This window comes from Bubalus kerabau, chromosome 14, assembly GCF_029407905.1.
Source record: "Bubalus kerabau isolate K-KA32 ecotype Philippines breed swamp buffalo chromosome 14, PCC_UOA_SB_1v2, whole genome shotgun sequence".
Taxonomy (NCBI): domain Eukaryota; kingdom Metazoa; phylum Chordata; class Mammalia; order Artiodactyla; family Bovidae; genus Bubalus; species Bubalus kerabau.
Window position 1 is genome coordinate 68,630,857 of NC_073637.1, and position 17,675 is coordinate 68,648,531.

General features: G+C 43.9%; 1 protein-coding gene and 1 non-coding gene across 2 annotated transcripts in view; one reads left to right on the top strand and one right to left on the bottom strand.

The window, feature by feature from the left end:
* Nucleotides 1-9,769: 9,769 nt before the first annotated feature.
* Nucleotides 9,770-9,876, top strand: LOC129627454 (U6 spliceosomal RNA). Its single transcript, XR_008702603.1, has one exon. It is a non-coding gene; the product is annotated as a U6 spliceosomal RNA (small nuclear RNA).
* A 5,101-nt stretch (nt 9,877-14,977) lies between these two features.
* Nucleotides 14,978-17,675, bottom strand: part of LAPTM4B (lysosomal protein transmembrane 4 beta) — a 64,480-nt gene continuing 61,782 nt past the window's right edge. The window contains exon 7 of the mRNA XM_055546596.1: nt 14,978-16,166. Within this exon, the coding sequence (XP_055402571.1) occupies nt 16,089-16,166 (78 nt within the window). The 3' untranslated portion in view covers nt 14,978-16,088. The remainder of the gene's footprint in view (nt 16,167-17,675) is intronic.

Consider the following 17,675-nt stretch of genomic DNA (forward strand, 5'->3'; position numbering starts at 1 on the left):
GGTTTTAACAAGCTATGGGGGAGAGGCAGTAGAATTAACAAGTTTCAAAACGTCTGGTGCCAGAGTCTGATCATTTAAGTACTCTTAGCTGCCTGACACCGAACCATCACTCTTATTTGATGATTTGGTTTCTGGAATATGAATAAAAAAAACAGGTACAAAAGCAATTCTTCAGGAAAGCTCCAGATGGGTAATTAAAATTCTAGCCATAAGGCAAGGGGTCAACATACTCAAGCCATCGAGGCAGCTCAGTGGTGTCATGAAGCCAAGAAAGAACACTGGATTCCTGTTCCCTTACCCTGTACCTTAGGCACACTGGGCACTCTTGCCTGCACTGATCAGAAATAGTTTCTTTGTATGTCTTTGGGAGGAGGTAGGTGGAGGTCGGAAAGCAGAGGAAAGCCTTCAGGAAATGTTTGGTCTCTGAAGTCTTGGATCCCACAAATGAAAATTCTTCCTGAGTCTGAGCCAGTGAAAATCCCTTAGGAGCTGGGGAAGTTGAGTTACAGTTTATGGAAACTTACAGTTTAAATGCATTGCCTTATTCCAAGACACCAGTATGATCCAGTAACTTACCAGGGAAACAATAGCAATTCCGAAATCCTTCCAAATGTTAACGAATTGTAATTTAGTAAAAGACTTCTGTGATTCTGGTGTATGCCAACTAAGATGGATGTTTTGCCCCAGGGAGTTCTATAAGAATTCCCCAGAAGAAGACTCTGTACAAAGTATGCCTAGGGCCAAGTCAAATAGGTCAGTGAGTTGTTCTACCTTGTGAAATGATCTTCAGGTCTGCCAGAAAAATTAAAAAAAAAAAAGGAGAAGCAAAAGTGATTTCAGTATCCTGAAATATCGTCAGAATAAAACAATGCTGTTTGTTTCTCAGTTACCTTTGGGGGTGAATGCAATTTGACAATAATAAAGGTTGCTTGGCAAAGTCCAAACTTGCCTTTTCTCCCAGAGGCTCTGCTACTGGCTTAGTGTAGAGAGCCTTATTCATAAAAAGTATGGGGCTATGATTCCAGTTCTTACCTGGGCACTCACACAAGCAGACAAGAACGGGGGTGTGTAGGATCTCGGGTCTCTTGAGTTAGTTAGAATCTGTAACTGTTGAAACGACTTACCCCTTGATAGCTATACTGGGTTCAACTCACTTCTCTGTCTCTGGCAGGGGGGTCTATTGTAGAGTAAGAATGGGGGTGGGAGGGCAGTCGTTTGACCCAGACCTCACATTCCTGAAGAGCCTCAAATACAGACTTTGCCCGTTTCATTTGTTTCTTGTAAACAGTAGAACTTTTTGTTTTGTGTTGCATTAGAATCCTTCCTAGAGGGCATATTAAAATGAGACTACCAAACAGAGGACCAGCATATAAGCAAAACAAAGAGCAGACAGGTTGGCTCAGAGAACTCGCAGCCTAAAATAAATCTTGTACTGATTTTTTTTTCCTTATTGATAATAGAAACATCGCTTTTGTTGACAAGATAGAGCCATACCAGGCAAGCTCTGCAGAACACGAAGAGGAACCTAGGACTGCGATGTCACCTCACTTGCCCTGTGTTTCTCTAGGAGACTGTTGATGGGTGTGTGTGCTCAGTCGTGTCGAACTCTTCGCGACCCCATGGACTGTAGCACGCCAGGCTCCTCTGTCCATGCAATCTTCCAGGCAAGAATGCTGGAGTGCTTTGCCAATCCCTCCTCCAATGGACGACGTTTTGTCAGAACTCTCCAGTATGACACATCTGTCTTGAGTGGTCCTGCATGGCATGGCTCATAGCTTCATTGAGTTACGCAAGCCCCTTTGCCATGACAAAGCTGTGATCCATGAAGGGGCCTGATGTGTGAGTCCAGTGTAAACTGTTGGAGGTCGTCCCCATTCCACTCAAGTAGAAGGGCAGAACATCTCACCTGGGAGAGGAGCCTTCCCTCCTTTGGGCCACCTGCCGACCGGTCAGAGCAGGAGAGAAGGGAGAGAGCAGAGAACTGCAGACGCAGTGGCTGGGTTTCCACTCCAGCGCTGGGTGAGCCACCCTCACACCTGGCAGGGGCGGGGGCGGGGGGGGCGCCTTCCTTCCAGATGCCCCTCAACGTGGACAGCAGGTTCCATGTCAGAGGGTCCCCTTGAGGACAGGCTGGCTAATGGCACCATCACCCCAAGTGAAATGATTTCTAAATAAACATATCCCACCTTGGAAAGTGGACTCCAATGTGTTGCTGTGACCTTGAACTTGGACCAGGGGCTCCAGAAGGCAGGGACCAGGCCCTCTTTAGCTTGTTTACCATCTTCCCTAGGCCATGCTGTGGAAAAGACTGGGCTACTATGGCTTTAACCTGGAGTTCAGAGTAGTCTTTTGTGAAATTGGGCTGATAAGGCTGCTTATCAAAAATGAGATAGGAAGATGGACTATCTCTGGACTGGGGAGTCTTAAAACTTGGGCAAGATCAAGTGGAAATCTGACTTGTGTTCTTGGATACTGACAAGGCTGAAATGTTGCCCGTCTCCCTGGAGACTAGTTTCCACTTTTGAAGTGGAGGATGGACCTGCTGTGCGTGGAAGCATCACTCGGCAACACAGATTGCTGCCTCTTTCCTCCTGAAGCCCAGGAATTGGCACAAAGCAATCTGCTATTAGAAGCCAATAGCCTCGTGTCTGTGACACTCAGCTAACTGCCTTCTCACCTTTTGCCATTGCTGAATCTCTGTCTGCATTGGTTGCCTGGTGTTAAATCAGACTGCAGGAGACTTGGGCAATGAGTATGTGTATCTGTCCTATAAAATCCTCCAGCATGCTGGCAGAACTCAATAAACTCAAGAATAACAAAAATATCAGAAGTCAGAACTTTTCTATGTTCTGTCTTGCTGGAGAAAATAACTGGGACACAGTTATTACCGGCGTCCAAAAGAAGGGGAAACACTACAGATGGTCCAGTGGAAAGAATAAGGAATAAGGCAGTGAACTCCTGAGAGCCACAATAAATCATATGATGGAGAAAAATAAGATGTAATGCAATAAAGTGAACAATATTTTGTTGGTAGAGCACACTCTGAAAAGAAGCAATGGAAATGTCTTGTCTCATTTAAAGCAAGAATTGACAAAGCAATTCCCAAGTACAGAAAGTGCCAGAACATTACTGGCTACATGAACACTATCTGCGAACAAAAAGATTTTGAAAAGAGGATGCAATAACCAAAGTGCAAAAGAACTGAAATTTTCTTTTAGCTAAAGCAAAAGTTCTAAGACAGCTCAGCATTCTGGCCAGGCCTAATGAGAGGGCACGGACCAACACCGCTTCACCACTAACTCCAGACTATCACGGAGCAGAGAATACGTTAGAAAAATTTCTGAAAATCAGTCAGTGTACCACACCACATCAACAGAATAAAAGACCAAAACCACACGATCTCAGGAGATACTGGGAAAGTATTTGATAGAATTCAACACTCCTTCATGATAGAAACACCCAACAAACTAGAAGTATAAGGAGACTTCTTCAATCTAGTAAAGAACGTCTGCAAAAAATCCACAACTAACATACTGAAAGCTTTTCCTCTGGGATAGGAACAAGACAAGGACATGCTCTCTCACCACTTCTGTTCAGCACTGGACTAGATGTTCTAGCCAAGGCAAGAGAATGCAATAAAAGGTACCCAGCTTGGAAAGAAAAAAGTAAGACTATATTTGCAGAAGACATGATCTGGTAAGTGGTGGTGGTGTAGTCGCTCAGTTGTGTCCGACTCTTTTGTGACTTCATGCACTGTAGCCCACCAGGCTCCTCTGTCCATGGAATTCTCCAGGCAAGAATACTGGAGTGGGTTGCCATTTCCTCTCCAGGGGCTCTTCCCGACCCAGGAACTGAACCCGCGTCTCCTGCATTGGTGGGTGGATTCTTTACCAATGAGCCACCAGGGAAGCCCAATCTGGTAGGTAGAAATCCTAAAGAATCTACTAAAAAAGTATTAGAGCTAAGGAAGTAGTTCAGCAAGGTTGCAGGATACAAGATCAATAGACAAAAATCAATTATATTTCTATGCAATCTGAAAATGAAATTAAAACAATTCCATTGAAAATAGCGTCAAAAAGAATAAGTCACTTAGAAAAGGATTTAACAAAAGAAGTACAAAACCTATACTCTGAAAATTACAAAATATTGTTGAAAGAAATTGAAAGGATATGAAACAAGTGGGAAGACATCCCATATTCATAGATTGAAAGCTTTGGTATTGTTTAGATGGAATACTCCCTTAACTGATCTACAGAATCAACACAATCCTTATCAAAAATCCCAGCTGGCTTCTTTACAGAAATTAATGAGCTGATGCCAAAGTTCATATGGAAATTCAAGGGACCCAGAGTCGCCAAAATAATCTTGAAAGAGAACAAAGTAGGAGCGTCCACGATCCCTAATTTCAAAACTCACTACAAAGCTGCAGTAATCAAAGTAACGCAGTACTTGCATAAAACAGACATAAAATCAACTGAACTAGAATTGAGAGTTTAAAAATAAGCCTTCACATTCACAGGTCATTGATTTTCAACAAAGGTGCCAAGACCATTTAATGGGGGAAAGAATTTCAACTGGTGCTGGAACAACTGGATAGACACATGGATAAGAATTAACTTGGACCCGGACCTCATACCACATACAAAAATTGATTCAAAATGGATCAAAGACGTAATAGCTAAAGCTATTAACCTCTCAGAAGAAAACACTGAAGTAAATCCTCATGACCCTGTATTAGGCAACGGTTTCTTGGATATGACTTTGAAAGCACAATGACAAAAGGAAAATAGTTAAATTGGTGTTGATCAGAATTAAAAATTTTGGACCTCAATGGACACTGTCAAGAAAAGACTGGGGGAAATTTTTTGAAAAGAATGAGGGAAAATTTTTTGTTAATCATAGACTGATAAGAGACTTGTATATAGAATATTAAAGGACTCTAAATTAAATTCAACAACTTACATGAATAAATAGACAAGGTTTCTGAATAAACATTTCTACAAAGAAGATATTCAGATAACCAATAAGCAAGTGAAAAGATGCTTAACAATATTTGCCATCACAGAAATGCAAATCAAAACCATGAGAGACATCAAAAGAAAACAAACGACCCAATCAAAAAATGGGTGAAAGACCTAAATAGACGACATACATATGGCCAAAAACCGCATGAAAAGATGCTCAACATCATTAATTACTAGAGAAATCCAAACCAAAACTACAATGAAGTGTCACCTCACACTGATCAGAATGAAAGCGAAAGCGAAAGTCACTTAGTCACGTCCAACTCTTTGCGACCCCATGGAATAGTCCATGGAATTCTCTACAGGCCAGAATACTGCAGCAGGTAGCCATTCCCTTCTCCAGGGGATCGTCCCAACCCAGGGATCGAACCCAGATCTCGAGCATTGCAGGTGGATTCTGTACCAGCTGAGGCACCAGGGAACCACTGGATTGCCAGAGAAACCCCTAGATTTGTTTTCATCAGTCAGAATGGCCATCATAAAAAAATCCACAACCAATAAATGCTGAGAGGGTGTGGAGAAAAAAGAACCCTCTTCCACTGTTGGTGGGAATGTAAATGGATACAGCCACTATGGAGAACAGTGTGGAGATTCCTTAAAAAACCAAAAATAGAACTACCATACAACCCAGCAATCCTGCTACTAGGCATATACCCTGAAAAAAAGCATAATCCAAAAATACACATGTACCCCAATGTTCACTGAAGCACTATTTACAATAGCCAGGACATGGAAGCAACCTAAAGGTCTATCAACAGATGAATGGATAAAAAAGGCATGGTGCATATATATAATGGAATATTCAGTTCAATTCAGTTCAGTCGCTCAGTCGTGTCCGACTCTTTGCGACCCCATGAATTGCAGCACGCCAGGCCTCCCTGTCCATCACCAACTCCCAGAGTTCACTCAAACTCACATCCAAATATTACTTAGCCATAAAAAGGGATGAAATTGGGTCATTTGTAGTGATGGAGATGGACCTAGAGTCTGTCACACAGAGTGAATTAAGTCAGAAAAGCAAATATTGTATATTAATGTATACATGTGAAATCTAGAAAAATGATGCAGATGAACCTATACAAGGTTCAGATGATGATGATGCAGGTTCAGATGATGCAGATGAACCTATTCCTGTGGTACAGGAATAGAGACATGGACACAGAGAACACACATATGGATGCAGGACATGGACACAGAGAACAAACATATGGATGCAGGAGGGGGAGGACAAATTGGGAGATTAGGACTGACATATATACCCTACCATGTGTAAAACAGCTAGTGGAAAGCCTCTACACAGCACAGGGAGCTCAACTCAGTGCTCTGTGATGACCTAGGGGGTGGGAGGGGCGCTGAGGGAGGGGATACATGTATACACGTGTACACGATTCACCTTGCTGTACAGCAGAAACTAACACAACACTGCAAAGCAATTATACTCTAATTAAAAGAAAGAAACACAAAGGATTTCCCTAATGATCCAGTGGTGAAGACTCTGTGCTTCTACTGCAGGGGGCGCAGGTTTAATTCCTGGCCTGGGAACTAAGATCTCAAATACCACGCAGTGCAGTCAAAAAACAAAAGCGAAAAACCAAACTACAAGACATCACTTCACACCCATGAGGATGACTGTTATAAAAAAAAAAAGATGAGCAAAAACAAGTGTTGGCAAGGATGTGGACAAACTGGTACCCTAGTAACATTGCTGGTAAAAACATGAAATGGAGCAAGCACTGTGGGAAACAATTTGGCAGCTTCTCCAAAAATTAAGCATATAGTTATCGTAAGATCCAGCAATTCTACTCCTAGGTATGTAGGAGAGAGAAATAAAAGCATATGTCTATACAGAATCTTGTACACACATGTTCCTAGCAGCATTATTCATAATGGCCAAAAAGTGAGAACAGCCTTCATGTGCACCAACTGATGAATGGATAACTAAAATGGAACATTATTTGGCAATAAACAGGACTGAGATGCTGATATGTGCTACCACGATGGATACATCTAGAAAACAGCATAGCTAAGTGAGAGCTAGATCACCCAAAACTGCACGCTCTATGATTCCATGTCCAGAACGGGGAAAATCCATCAAAACAGAAAGTAAATTAGTGGTTGCCTTGAGGTGAGAAGTTTGGGGGAAGAAAGGGGAGTGATTCTTTATACATGAGAAGTTTCTCTGAAGGGAAATGGGAATGTTCTAAAGTTGGTTGTAGTGACGGTTGCATGACTGGATAATATTAAGAAATCATTAAGTCGTGCAATTCTATGGCATGTGAACTGCATCTTAATAAAGCGTGGGTTTATGGGAAGACGGTAGGTTTTAATTCTGGGTCCTCACATAAACACGTTTTCATCTCTTTGTGAAACAGACTGCTCCTCTTCCATGTTTGCACACCCCTCTCGGAAAGCTCTTCCTCCTAGAAGCAGGTCTGTCTCACATGGGCAGGAAGGGCCTCTTGCCCCGTTCCTCAGCTCCTATTCCTGTGTTCTCACACACCGGTGCTGGAGTCTGGACTCTTCCTCTGATTACTGTTTTCCACCGCAGGACTTGCCAGCTGGCGGGGACTTCTGGGCTAGTGTTTGTGGTCCCCGCCACAGGGAAATGCACAACGCTTTCCTGATGGAATTGTGAGATTACTCTTGTAAAGGCTGAAAGACAAACATGCTCTATCACACATAGGCTTTCAGGGGTTTTATTTAAATCTGAAGTGCCCAGGAAGTAGAACGTATCAGCTGGACTTGAGTTGCAAGTTGGCTGTTTGGGATTTTCCCTCATGTCCCCAAGTCCTCAGAGTTCCAGAGGGTCTCAGACTTGGTTATTCATTGTTCCAACAATACACTAATCTACTAGGAAAGAGAAAGGAGGAAGTTCAAGGGAGCCACACATCTAGTGATTTAATGTTTCATTCAGAGCCCTCCTGCATTAAATTCACACAAAAGAACTCGATCACAAGCATAGAGGTAAGAATGCCATTTCCCCTTTGAATGTGAACTGCAGCAGGGTGTCATCTATCCCCTCATCTCAGCTGTCCTTTAATCCTTCTTGAGAGATCAGTCCTTCTATTTCTGTGTTGCTGGGTTTTGCCCATCACCTCTACGACTTCTAGAGGTTGAGACGCCACCCCACCCCCAACCCACAGTAAACACACTGGTAGGGTCTGTGGAGAGACCTCTCTTTGATCCCTTGTGTCGTCTACAGGAATGAGGTCTTTTTATTCCCCCAGGGGTCTTTTCTGGAAAAGTAGTCTCTGTGGAACTTGCTGCTGCTGCTGCTGCTGCTAAGTTGCTTCAGTCGTGTCTGACCCTGTGCAACCCCATAGATGGCAGCCCACCTGGCTCCCCTGTCCCTGGGACTCTCCAGGCAAGAACACTGGAGTGGGTTGCCATTTCCTTCTCCAATGCATGAAAGTGAAAAGTGAAAGTGAAGTTGCTCAGTCATGTCTGACTCTTCGCGACCCCATGGACTGCAGCCTACCAGGCTCCTCCGTCCATGGGATTTTCCAGGTGGAGCTTGAGTCCCCCTGAAATGTTAAGAATTTGTCACAATCACCATGGGTGGGGTTACAGATGTTTTTAATTGCTCTCCTATGCTTATTCTATTCTTATTCTAGTGACTATGTTTCAGCTTCTTCTATCTGCCAAACAAATGCCAGGCGCTGGGGACAGAACACTAAGGAACATAGACACAGCCTCTGTCTGAGTTTCTAATCTACTGGGAGAGGACAGATGAGAAAGGTGTCAGGAACCAGAATGTAAGGTGTGCCTTGACTGGGATACTATGGTATGTTATGTATGAAAGTGAAAGTCCCTCAGTCACGTCCAACTCTTTGCGACCCCATGGACTATACAGTCCATGGAATTCTCCAGGCCAGAATATTGGAGTGGGTAGCCTTTCCCTTCTCCAGGGGATCTTCCCAACCCAGGGATCGAACCCAGGTCTCCAACATCGCAGGCAATTCTTTACCAGCTGAGTCACCAGGGAAGCCCAAGAATACTGGAATGGGTGGCTTACCCTTCTCCAGTGGGTCTTCCCAGCCCAGGAATTGAACCAGGGTCTCCTGCATTGCACGCAATTTCTTTACCAACTGAGCTATCAGGGATGCCCATGTTATGCTATGGCAGAACAGAAAACGAATCCCTCCCAGACTAGAGGGTCACAGAAGGCTTCTAAAAGGCAGTGACATTCAAGATGAGACCCAAAGGATAAATTATTCGTTTTATTTTCTATTTTTTCTTGCAATATATTACTTACACAATTTTATTTCCGCCTTGTGGGATCTTCCTTGAGCTGGGCCACTGCAGCGAAAGTGCTAAATCCTAACCACTGGACCACCAGGAAATTCCCTTATGTAATTTTATTTTTAAATGCACAAGTTTACTGATGTCAGAGTCAGGCCTGGATTCACTCCTAAGATGTTCAAGGAAGCTGGTTCTCAGGGACACGGATGATTTAGTGTATTAACCTCACAGGGCGGAAGAAAACCTAGAGTTTCGTGGGAGAGGGCTGTATTCTCCCTCTGTTTGGCAAATGTGGAAACAGACCCTGTGAGAGAGGTTTTCTGGGGCAGGCAGGGAAGGAAAGAGAGTTGGGTCTCAAGGCCCCAATTTTTCCTCCAAGATAATGTAAACACATTACATCACTACTCACTTATGCTTGGAACGTTATTGCACATAGTCTTCTTGAAAGATAAATCTGTCCAGGAACTTCCCTGGTGGTCCAGTGGTTGAGAATTCACCTGCCAGTGCTTGCTTCGGCAGCACATAGACTAAAATTGGAACGATACAGAGGAGATTAGCATGGCCCCTGTGCAAGGATGACATGCAAATTTATGATGCGTTCCATATTTTTAATAGATCACCAATGGGAATTTGCTGGCTCAGGAAACTCAAATGGGCTCTGTATCAACCTAGAGGGGCGGGATGGGGAGGGAGGTGGAAGGGAGGTTCAAAAGGGAGGGGGTATATGTATACCGATGACTGATTCATGTTGAGGTTTGATAGAAAACAATAAAATTCTGTAAATCAATTATCCTTCAATAAAAAAAAAAAGAAAAAAAGAATTCATCTGCTAATGCAGGGGACATGGGTTAGATCCCTGGTCCAGGTAGACCCCACATGCCAAGAAGCAACTAAGCCAGACACAGCTACTGAAGACTGTGTTCCTAGAACTTGTACTCTGCAACATGAGGGGCCACCACAATGTGAGGCCAACTCACTGCAACTAGAGAAAGCCATGCACAGCAACGAAGACCCAGCCAAAAAAGAAAAGTTAAAAAAAAGATAAACTAGTGCATTTTAAAGTGTGTCTAATATTCTCAAAAGAAAATCACTCACTTAAAACAATTAACTGCTCCAAAAGGCCCATCTCAGTTGATCTTTCTTCCTAGCTGTATACTTTCCTTATAAGAATTAAAAGCTGGTATTCACAGAACATGCTTAAGCCTGATTAAATAGAAAATAGACAGCTTTACTTGTGTAATACAAACCTCAAGTAAAAAAATCCACCCCAAGTTTACAAACTTCATATGGCTTTACATGACTTGCCTTCCTTCTTGTAATGTCTTCATTCCAGTTAGTAGCAATCAACCTTGTTAGTAAGAACCGAGAGGGTTGGTACAGAATTCTGAGATTCTTGATGTCTCAAAGATATGAAATAGATGCTTAGATGGACTCAACTGGACTCAACTGGCAACAAAATCCTGGCTCTGCCATGTACTGTGGAAACTTGGGATCAGTTATTTTCCTTTAAACGTCTGTTTCTCCATCTGTAAAGTGCTTAGCAGCATGGCTGGCACATAGAAAGGTTCAGGGAGTAGTCAACGTCATTCTGCCAGATAACAAGGTAGAAGCCACAGGTCTGGGGGCTGATTAGAGAGAAAGGGACAGGCAAAGAGGCCCTGTGATCTCAAGTTGGGGGTGACAGGAATGATGGGGAGACCACTAGCAGATACAGGGGTCAACATGAGCAGATTTGGGGGAAGAGGAAACAATGCTTCATCTCAGGCACAGTGAATATTTGATGTCGTGATGTCATTAAGAGAAGACTGGGAGTGTTGATAAAAGCAGGGTTGGAGCTGCCATTATTATTTATTGCAGGGGACTATATGCAGGAATATGCAGCCCAGGTTCGATCCCTGGGTTGGGAAGATCCTCTAGAGCAGGGAATGGCAATCTACTCTTGCGTGGAGAATCCCAAGGACAAAGGAGCCTGGTGGGCTATAGTCCACAGGGTCGCAAAGAGTCGGACATGACTGAGAGACTAACACTAATCTGCAGAAAAGAAAGATTTAATTTAAAAGACATAACATGACTGCAGCAACAAAAGATGCTTGCTTCCTGGAAGAAAAGCTGTGACAAACCTAGACAGTGTTGTATTAAAAAGCAGAGACGTCACTTTGCTGACGAAGGTCCATATAGTCAAAGCTATGGTTTTTCCAGTGGTCATGTATGGATGTTAGAGTTTGACCATAAAGGCTGAGCGCTGAAGAACTGATATTTTTTAACAGTGGCTGGAGAAGATTCTTGAGAGTCGCTTGGACAGCAAGGAAATCAAACCAGTCAGACCTAAAGGAAATCAACCCTGAATATTCACTGGAAGGACTGGATACTGAAGCTGAAGCTCCAATACTTTGGCCACATGACCTGAAGACCTGACTCACTGGAAAAGACCTTGATGCTGGGAAAGATTAAAGGTAAAAGGAGAAGGGGATGATAGAGGACGACGAGATGGTTGGTTGGCATCCCTGACTCAATGGACATGAGTTTGAGCAAGCTCCAGGAGATAGTGAAGGACAGGGAAGCCTGGCATGCTGCAGTCCATGAGGTTGCAAAGAGTTGGACACGACTGACTTAGCGACTGAACCAACGTTTAAAAGAACTAAAGAAATTATCTTGCGAAAGTAAAATAGTTAAATAAAGATACATTTGTTTAGCTAAAATGAATACTGGGGGAAACACGACATCTCATGAAGACCCCCCCCAAACATACACAAGGCACACCGTCCTTTCTGCTGGTGGGTCACGCAGAGAGCAGACCCAGTGTTCCCAGTCTTTTCAGAGCCAGGGGTTTTTCAGGTGGAGACCACAGACGGGAGCCTCATCAGCTCTTTAGGTCTAGATTGGAGGCCTCAAACTTAGGGTCCCAGGAATCTGGCACCTGTTGTTGGTTATCTTTCTTCACAGCAGGACTCGATATGCCAGAGAACTGAACCGTGACTGGCAGACAATCTGATGGTACATTCACTGCCAGGCTCTTCTAAGAGAAATGAGGCCCCCCCTGCTGGCTAATTACGCCCATCTACCCACCGTCACACAGTTCCTCTCCAAACTCTCTCTACTGCAACAATATACCCTGGACAACTTGCCCAACACCAAGGAATATATATGTTCTATTTGCTCAGCTGAAGAAGATCCCATGATAATAAATTTTACTTAGTAAGCAAAAACTTGTTTTATCGTGTTTGTTGTTAATGGCTTAAAAATTTATTGAAGGATAATTGCTTTACAGAATTTTGTTGTTTTTTGTCAAATCTCAACATCAATCAGTCTGCTAATGGTTTTTTTAAAAGTATGTGTTTTAAAAAAAAAAAGTATGTTAGGTTTTAGATGGGATAAAATAAATAAAACTTTAGTCCATCATGCTGTTTTGAGCCAAACTCTTCATTCTGAAGCAGCAGCAATTTCCTCTACTTAGGGTTGTATCGATGCGGGTAGAGAGCTAAGACTTTTGCTTTGATGTCACTTCTCCAAGGTTGGCCAGGCAATAGATTCTCTTCTGTCTCTGTACATGACTCAGCAGCAGGCATGCATGGGCTTCTCAGCAGAAGGTTGCAGACCTGGCTGGCTTCCACACACCAGTCATTTGGCAGAAAACTTGGCCAGCAGGCAAAACACTTTAAGTGAATTTCATGGGTGTGGAGACATCTATGCAATGCCTCCTTTCTCCTTCCCTTTTAGAACATGCATGTGAGCTGCCCAAAACCCATTTTACACAGAAGTGGGTTCTACTTCTGGTACTGAAATGTCTCACTTTACACTGGCTGTCCTTTGGCGTTACACCTCACCTGCCCTCTCCCCACCAGAATGTAGAATTTTGTCTACATGACCAGCGGCAATATTAACAGTCACAATGTTTAGGTCGTTTTCCAGATTGGCTGCAAAAGCTTAACATTATCTTTTCAAATGGAAATAGTGTTTATAAAAGGCCCATTTGTATAGCAGGATTTTTTCCTCCAATGACGACTCCAGTGACTCACATATAATGCATCCCCTCCACGGAGAAAACTTGAATGCTTTGTCTCTAAAAATGATCTCTTGAGAGTATTACTGAGTACTGCTGATTAATAAACTGAAGTGAAGGTGTAAAGACAAATACAATAAGGTGTGGTTCAGCTAAGCAGTCAAACTAAACAAATTTTGGGACCATTAGAGTTTAAAAAAATAGGGGGAGAAAGAAGGATGGAGAGAACCTGTCTGGCATTATGCAGAACAACAGGATAGGGACAAGGAATTTGGGGGAGATGCTGCTCATGTGTTTACGTAGAAAGAAGGTACAGGAAGGGGAGCAGTGAGTCAACCGGCCCTTTCATGTGACGCAACATTCTGGAAACCCAACTGGCTCGTTCAATGGAGGCTGGATTTCTAGAGTGGGCAGACCCCATCTAAGCCCAAAGATGTGTTTTTGTCTTCCCTCTGTCCAGCAAACAGACTCCAACCCCTCCCACAGGCTGCTTATCAGTGGGCCCATTTGCACATCTACTGGTGCTGGGCTGAATATCCATGACCTTAAAATAGGGTTTGGGGGTTTCAAGATGAAAAAACTCAAAGATTTCTCATCAGTTCTCAACAGTCAAGTGACCAGAAAGTATATAAGCATGAGAGCAACTGAGGTAATGACTGTTCTTGTTCTCTGCAGATGACAAAACAGAAGAACAGAGCTAGATATTAAAGTGGGGTTTCAAATACATTTAAAAGAGGTATGTATCTGTATTAGACATGAGACAGGGACAGGGACACAGCGAACTGCTGAGTATGCTCTGGAGGGTCACTTAATCCAAGCATCACCTCTCCACACTGGAGACATGAAGACAACTCCTTACTTTGCAGAGGTAAGGATGGGGGCAGCTTCGGGAGTGAGCTTGAGATGTCCTGTCAGGAAGGCCAGTAGCATCAGCACCTGTGAGGTCTGAGTATGACATGACATCCTGTGGTCAGTGGTACTGAGTGTCATGTGAATGAGATCCCCTCTGAGGACCCTATGAAGGGAGTCTCAAAACCAGCATTTTTCTCCACTTGATCACGTCATTTTTCATAGTGTAAAACATGATTAAGCCAAGTGCCGGAAAATCACAGGGAGTAACATGCAAACGACTGTGACTTCCCACGTGCCTTCCAAGGGATCAGTGAAACGATCTGATAGGCCTTTTCCATCTGTAACAACCCTGCATGTGTTTAACTTGGTGGGAGCTTCAAGGAACAGAATTTCTGAGGTTGAGTGTATATGGAATACTAACGTGATGCACCAAAAGAAATGACTGAGGCTGAGTCTCAGGGATTAAAACCACCTCCCCTTCACCTCTTATTTTTTCCTTGCATTTCCAAATTATCTGAAACACCTATCTGGAAACAAGCCAAAATCCCTCCTATTTTAACCTCCCTTGGAACACAAGATAATCTAAACAGCCTGTTACAACCGCACTGCGGACAGAAGCAACCAGATTCGGAGCAGCTGAGCTGGCAGAGGCGGGGTTAGGAATGCTGCAAGTTCATGTCTGTCCTCTCCCTTTCTCTTGGCCTAAGATGCTCTGATTTTATCAGCATGAGGATACTAAAAAACACCTTTGTGTGAGACAAGCCATAGAGCCTCCTCCTCGGGCCAAATTCTGTGTCTAACACAGTCCCAAGTGGGCAAGAAGTGTTTCCAGACACAATCACCAGAGTCAAAGGTGGTCTTCTTGAATGTGGGAAAAATCTCATTTTAATTGCAAACACCTTCATTTATAAGCACATCCAATAATGAACAAAATGAAGAGCTGTGACTTTTGAACATGTGAATATAAAAAAATCTCTGGAAATTCAGGTAGTCAAGACAGGGGTATTTCACAAGGAAAGCAACCCCCCCTCCAGCCCCAACCTCCCATTTTTCAGAAGACTTTTAAAAGATCACAAGGCATACTCAGAAGTTCACAGTAGCAGGTTGCACCTTGTAGGGAGAGAAGAAAACCCTCTTTCATATTGGTAGATCAACATATATCAGTAATTCCACCTGACAAAGGTTGGTGGTGGGTGTCCTCCCCGAGTCAGGCGAGGGCAGAACACTGAGCTAGAGGGGTAGGAAAAGGAGAGGAAAGAGAGACTTGACACCACAAAGGACCAAATCCATCAGTTCCCCCCGACACGCCACACTGTGACCCCAGACACGCGCGGACAAGAGCAGCCAGCAGGGCGGCCACCGACTGTCTGCCTTGCCATGGATTATCAGACGGTCTCACAGTCAAAATCCTTGACCAGCAAACTCAAAAACCGTCACCAAATTTAAATCATAAAGTAAATGTCTAAGGAAATTCTTGTTTTATTTATGTATTTATATGGACTCCTTACACAAAAAACATTCCTGTTCTCCTAAGGGTTTCTTCTATAAATTGGAATGGCCAAGGAAAAGCATTGTCTAATTTTGACTTGATTATACACGTTCAAAAGAGAAAGAGGGAGTGAAGAGAAAAGCGTTGGAAAGTCTTCGACTCCGGGGCTCAGCACGTACAGCAGACGTCTCGGACTCAAGATTCATCCGGGTTGTCGGGTGTTCCAACGCCGAGGGAAAACTAGGGGAGCCCACCCCACCCCACCCCACAGAGAGAATTTCTACAGCTACTCTAGCAAGGTGCTCCAGCTTAAGCATAAGTTTCAAACTACAGAGTTTCAACTTAACATCTAAAATTTTAAACTGTAGCATTTCTGCGACAAATAAGCTCAGAGAGCTCATCTCAGAAGAAAAATTAAAGAACTATTGCTCTGATGAATGACAAGTCTGGCTGTTGCTCTCGTTCCGCCCGACTTCCAGGCTCAGGCAGACACGTACGGGGGCGGCGGCTCCTTGGTGGCACTGTTCATGGTGGCGTCATCATACGGGGGTAACAGCACCTGGGAGGAAGAGAAGACAAGGGTCAGAGATTAAAGGTGCACACCTGCTCCCCTGGGCTTTACTTTAGCTCAAGTTTCCCCATAACGTGTACAGGTATCAATTGTTCAGCAAGTGGCTGGATTTTGGGCGGAGGAGAGATTTTTGAATCCATGAAGTGAAGTAAAGAGACCTCTGGCCTTCTCTTGAGTTTTCCAATCCTTTTCCATTTGTACCTGGATGTCACAGTGCCCGAGGGGGGGCCAGAGGGGTGTGTTTCTAGGACAAGGAGTGGCTCTGAAGAGAACAAAAGCTCTGGGGTGACATGTATGTGTGTTCACAGAAGTAGGGCAGGCGCCTGACTGACCACAGGGCCACGTGTGGTGAGACCTGGGCAGTGACATGGGAAACACAAGAGCTCTGGTATCATCCTGGACTCCAAGCCAGGACTCAGCCACATCCTATCAGTATTGCCACGGCTAAGCAAGCCAATCTCCGTTTCTATGTCTGCACCACAGGGATCCCTGACAATTAGAGGTCTAAAAGATGCCTCACATGCTGTGCTACACACCTGACGAGGCTGATGTTATCTGTAAATGGCGGGAGAGGAAGCACAGAAATCCTAAGCTCATGAACAACCTTTCTGTTTTACATTTCAAGGACAAAAATAACTGCACGTAATCGCTTATGAACTATCAATATAAGACAACACTGGCTGACTTTGACTTTGCAGAGTATTTACAAAACAGAGAACATCGACTCCGTGTGACTGGCCTCTAGTCAACTAACATTTACTGTACACCTACTACGGGACGGTTCCTGCCCTTAGGAATTCAGAGATGAGGTGCGTTGAGACACCCTACCCAGCTCAAGGTCTTTGTGGAAAGATAAAGAATATTCACAAATAAAGTGGAACACAACAAAACCACATTTTGTTATTAATACTTTTTCTATTATGGACATGACTTAAAGTGGTAAACGTCTATCAATTCCATGAATTACCATGCCATCTATCTATCCCCTTGGGCTCCTAGAGGACACTAAAATTCTCAAGTTTCTCTTTAAGTTTTGTCTACATTACTCCCACCCCCCACCACACATACACGCACACTCACACAAACTCAATATACTACACTATTTGGTTTTCTCCTTTTCTAGTGTTTCAACAAGTGCCGGGCTGCAGTCCTGTCTTCCTTAACCCAGGGCCTGCTGGCCAGTAGGCACAGTGTCAGGGGAATAACTGCGTGCGCTGTTCTGCAGGCCAGCCCTGGAAGACTCCGTATGGTTGGTGGGGTGGGGTGAAGCTGGGACACTGGTAGCGGGCATCTGCATGGTCAGGGTCCCCTCAGGAGACAGAAACCACCCCGTGGTTTGAACAGAGAAAAGTTTAACAAAGAATTACGGTATGAACAGGAGGTCGGAGGTGCAGAGAACTCACTGAGGAACAAAAAAGGAGAACATTGACAGCTAAGAGTGCTGACTGAGGGAACTCACGGGAGGAACATGGAAAGGGGTCTCCCACAAAGGCCGGG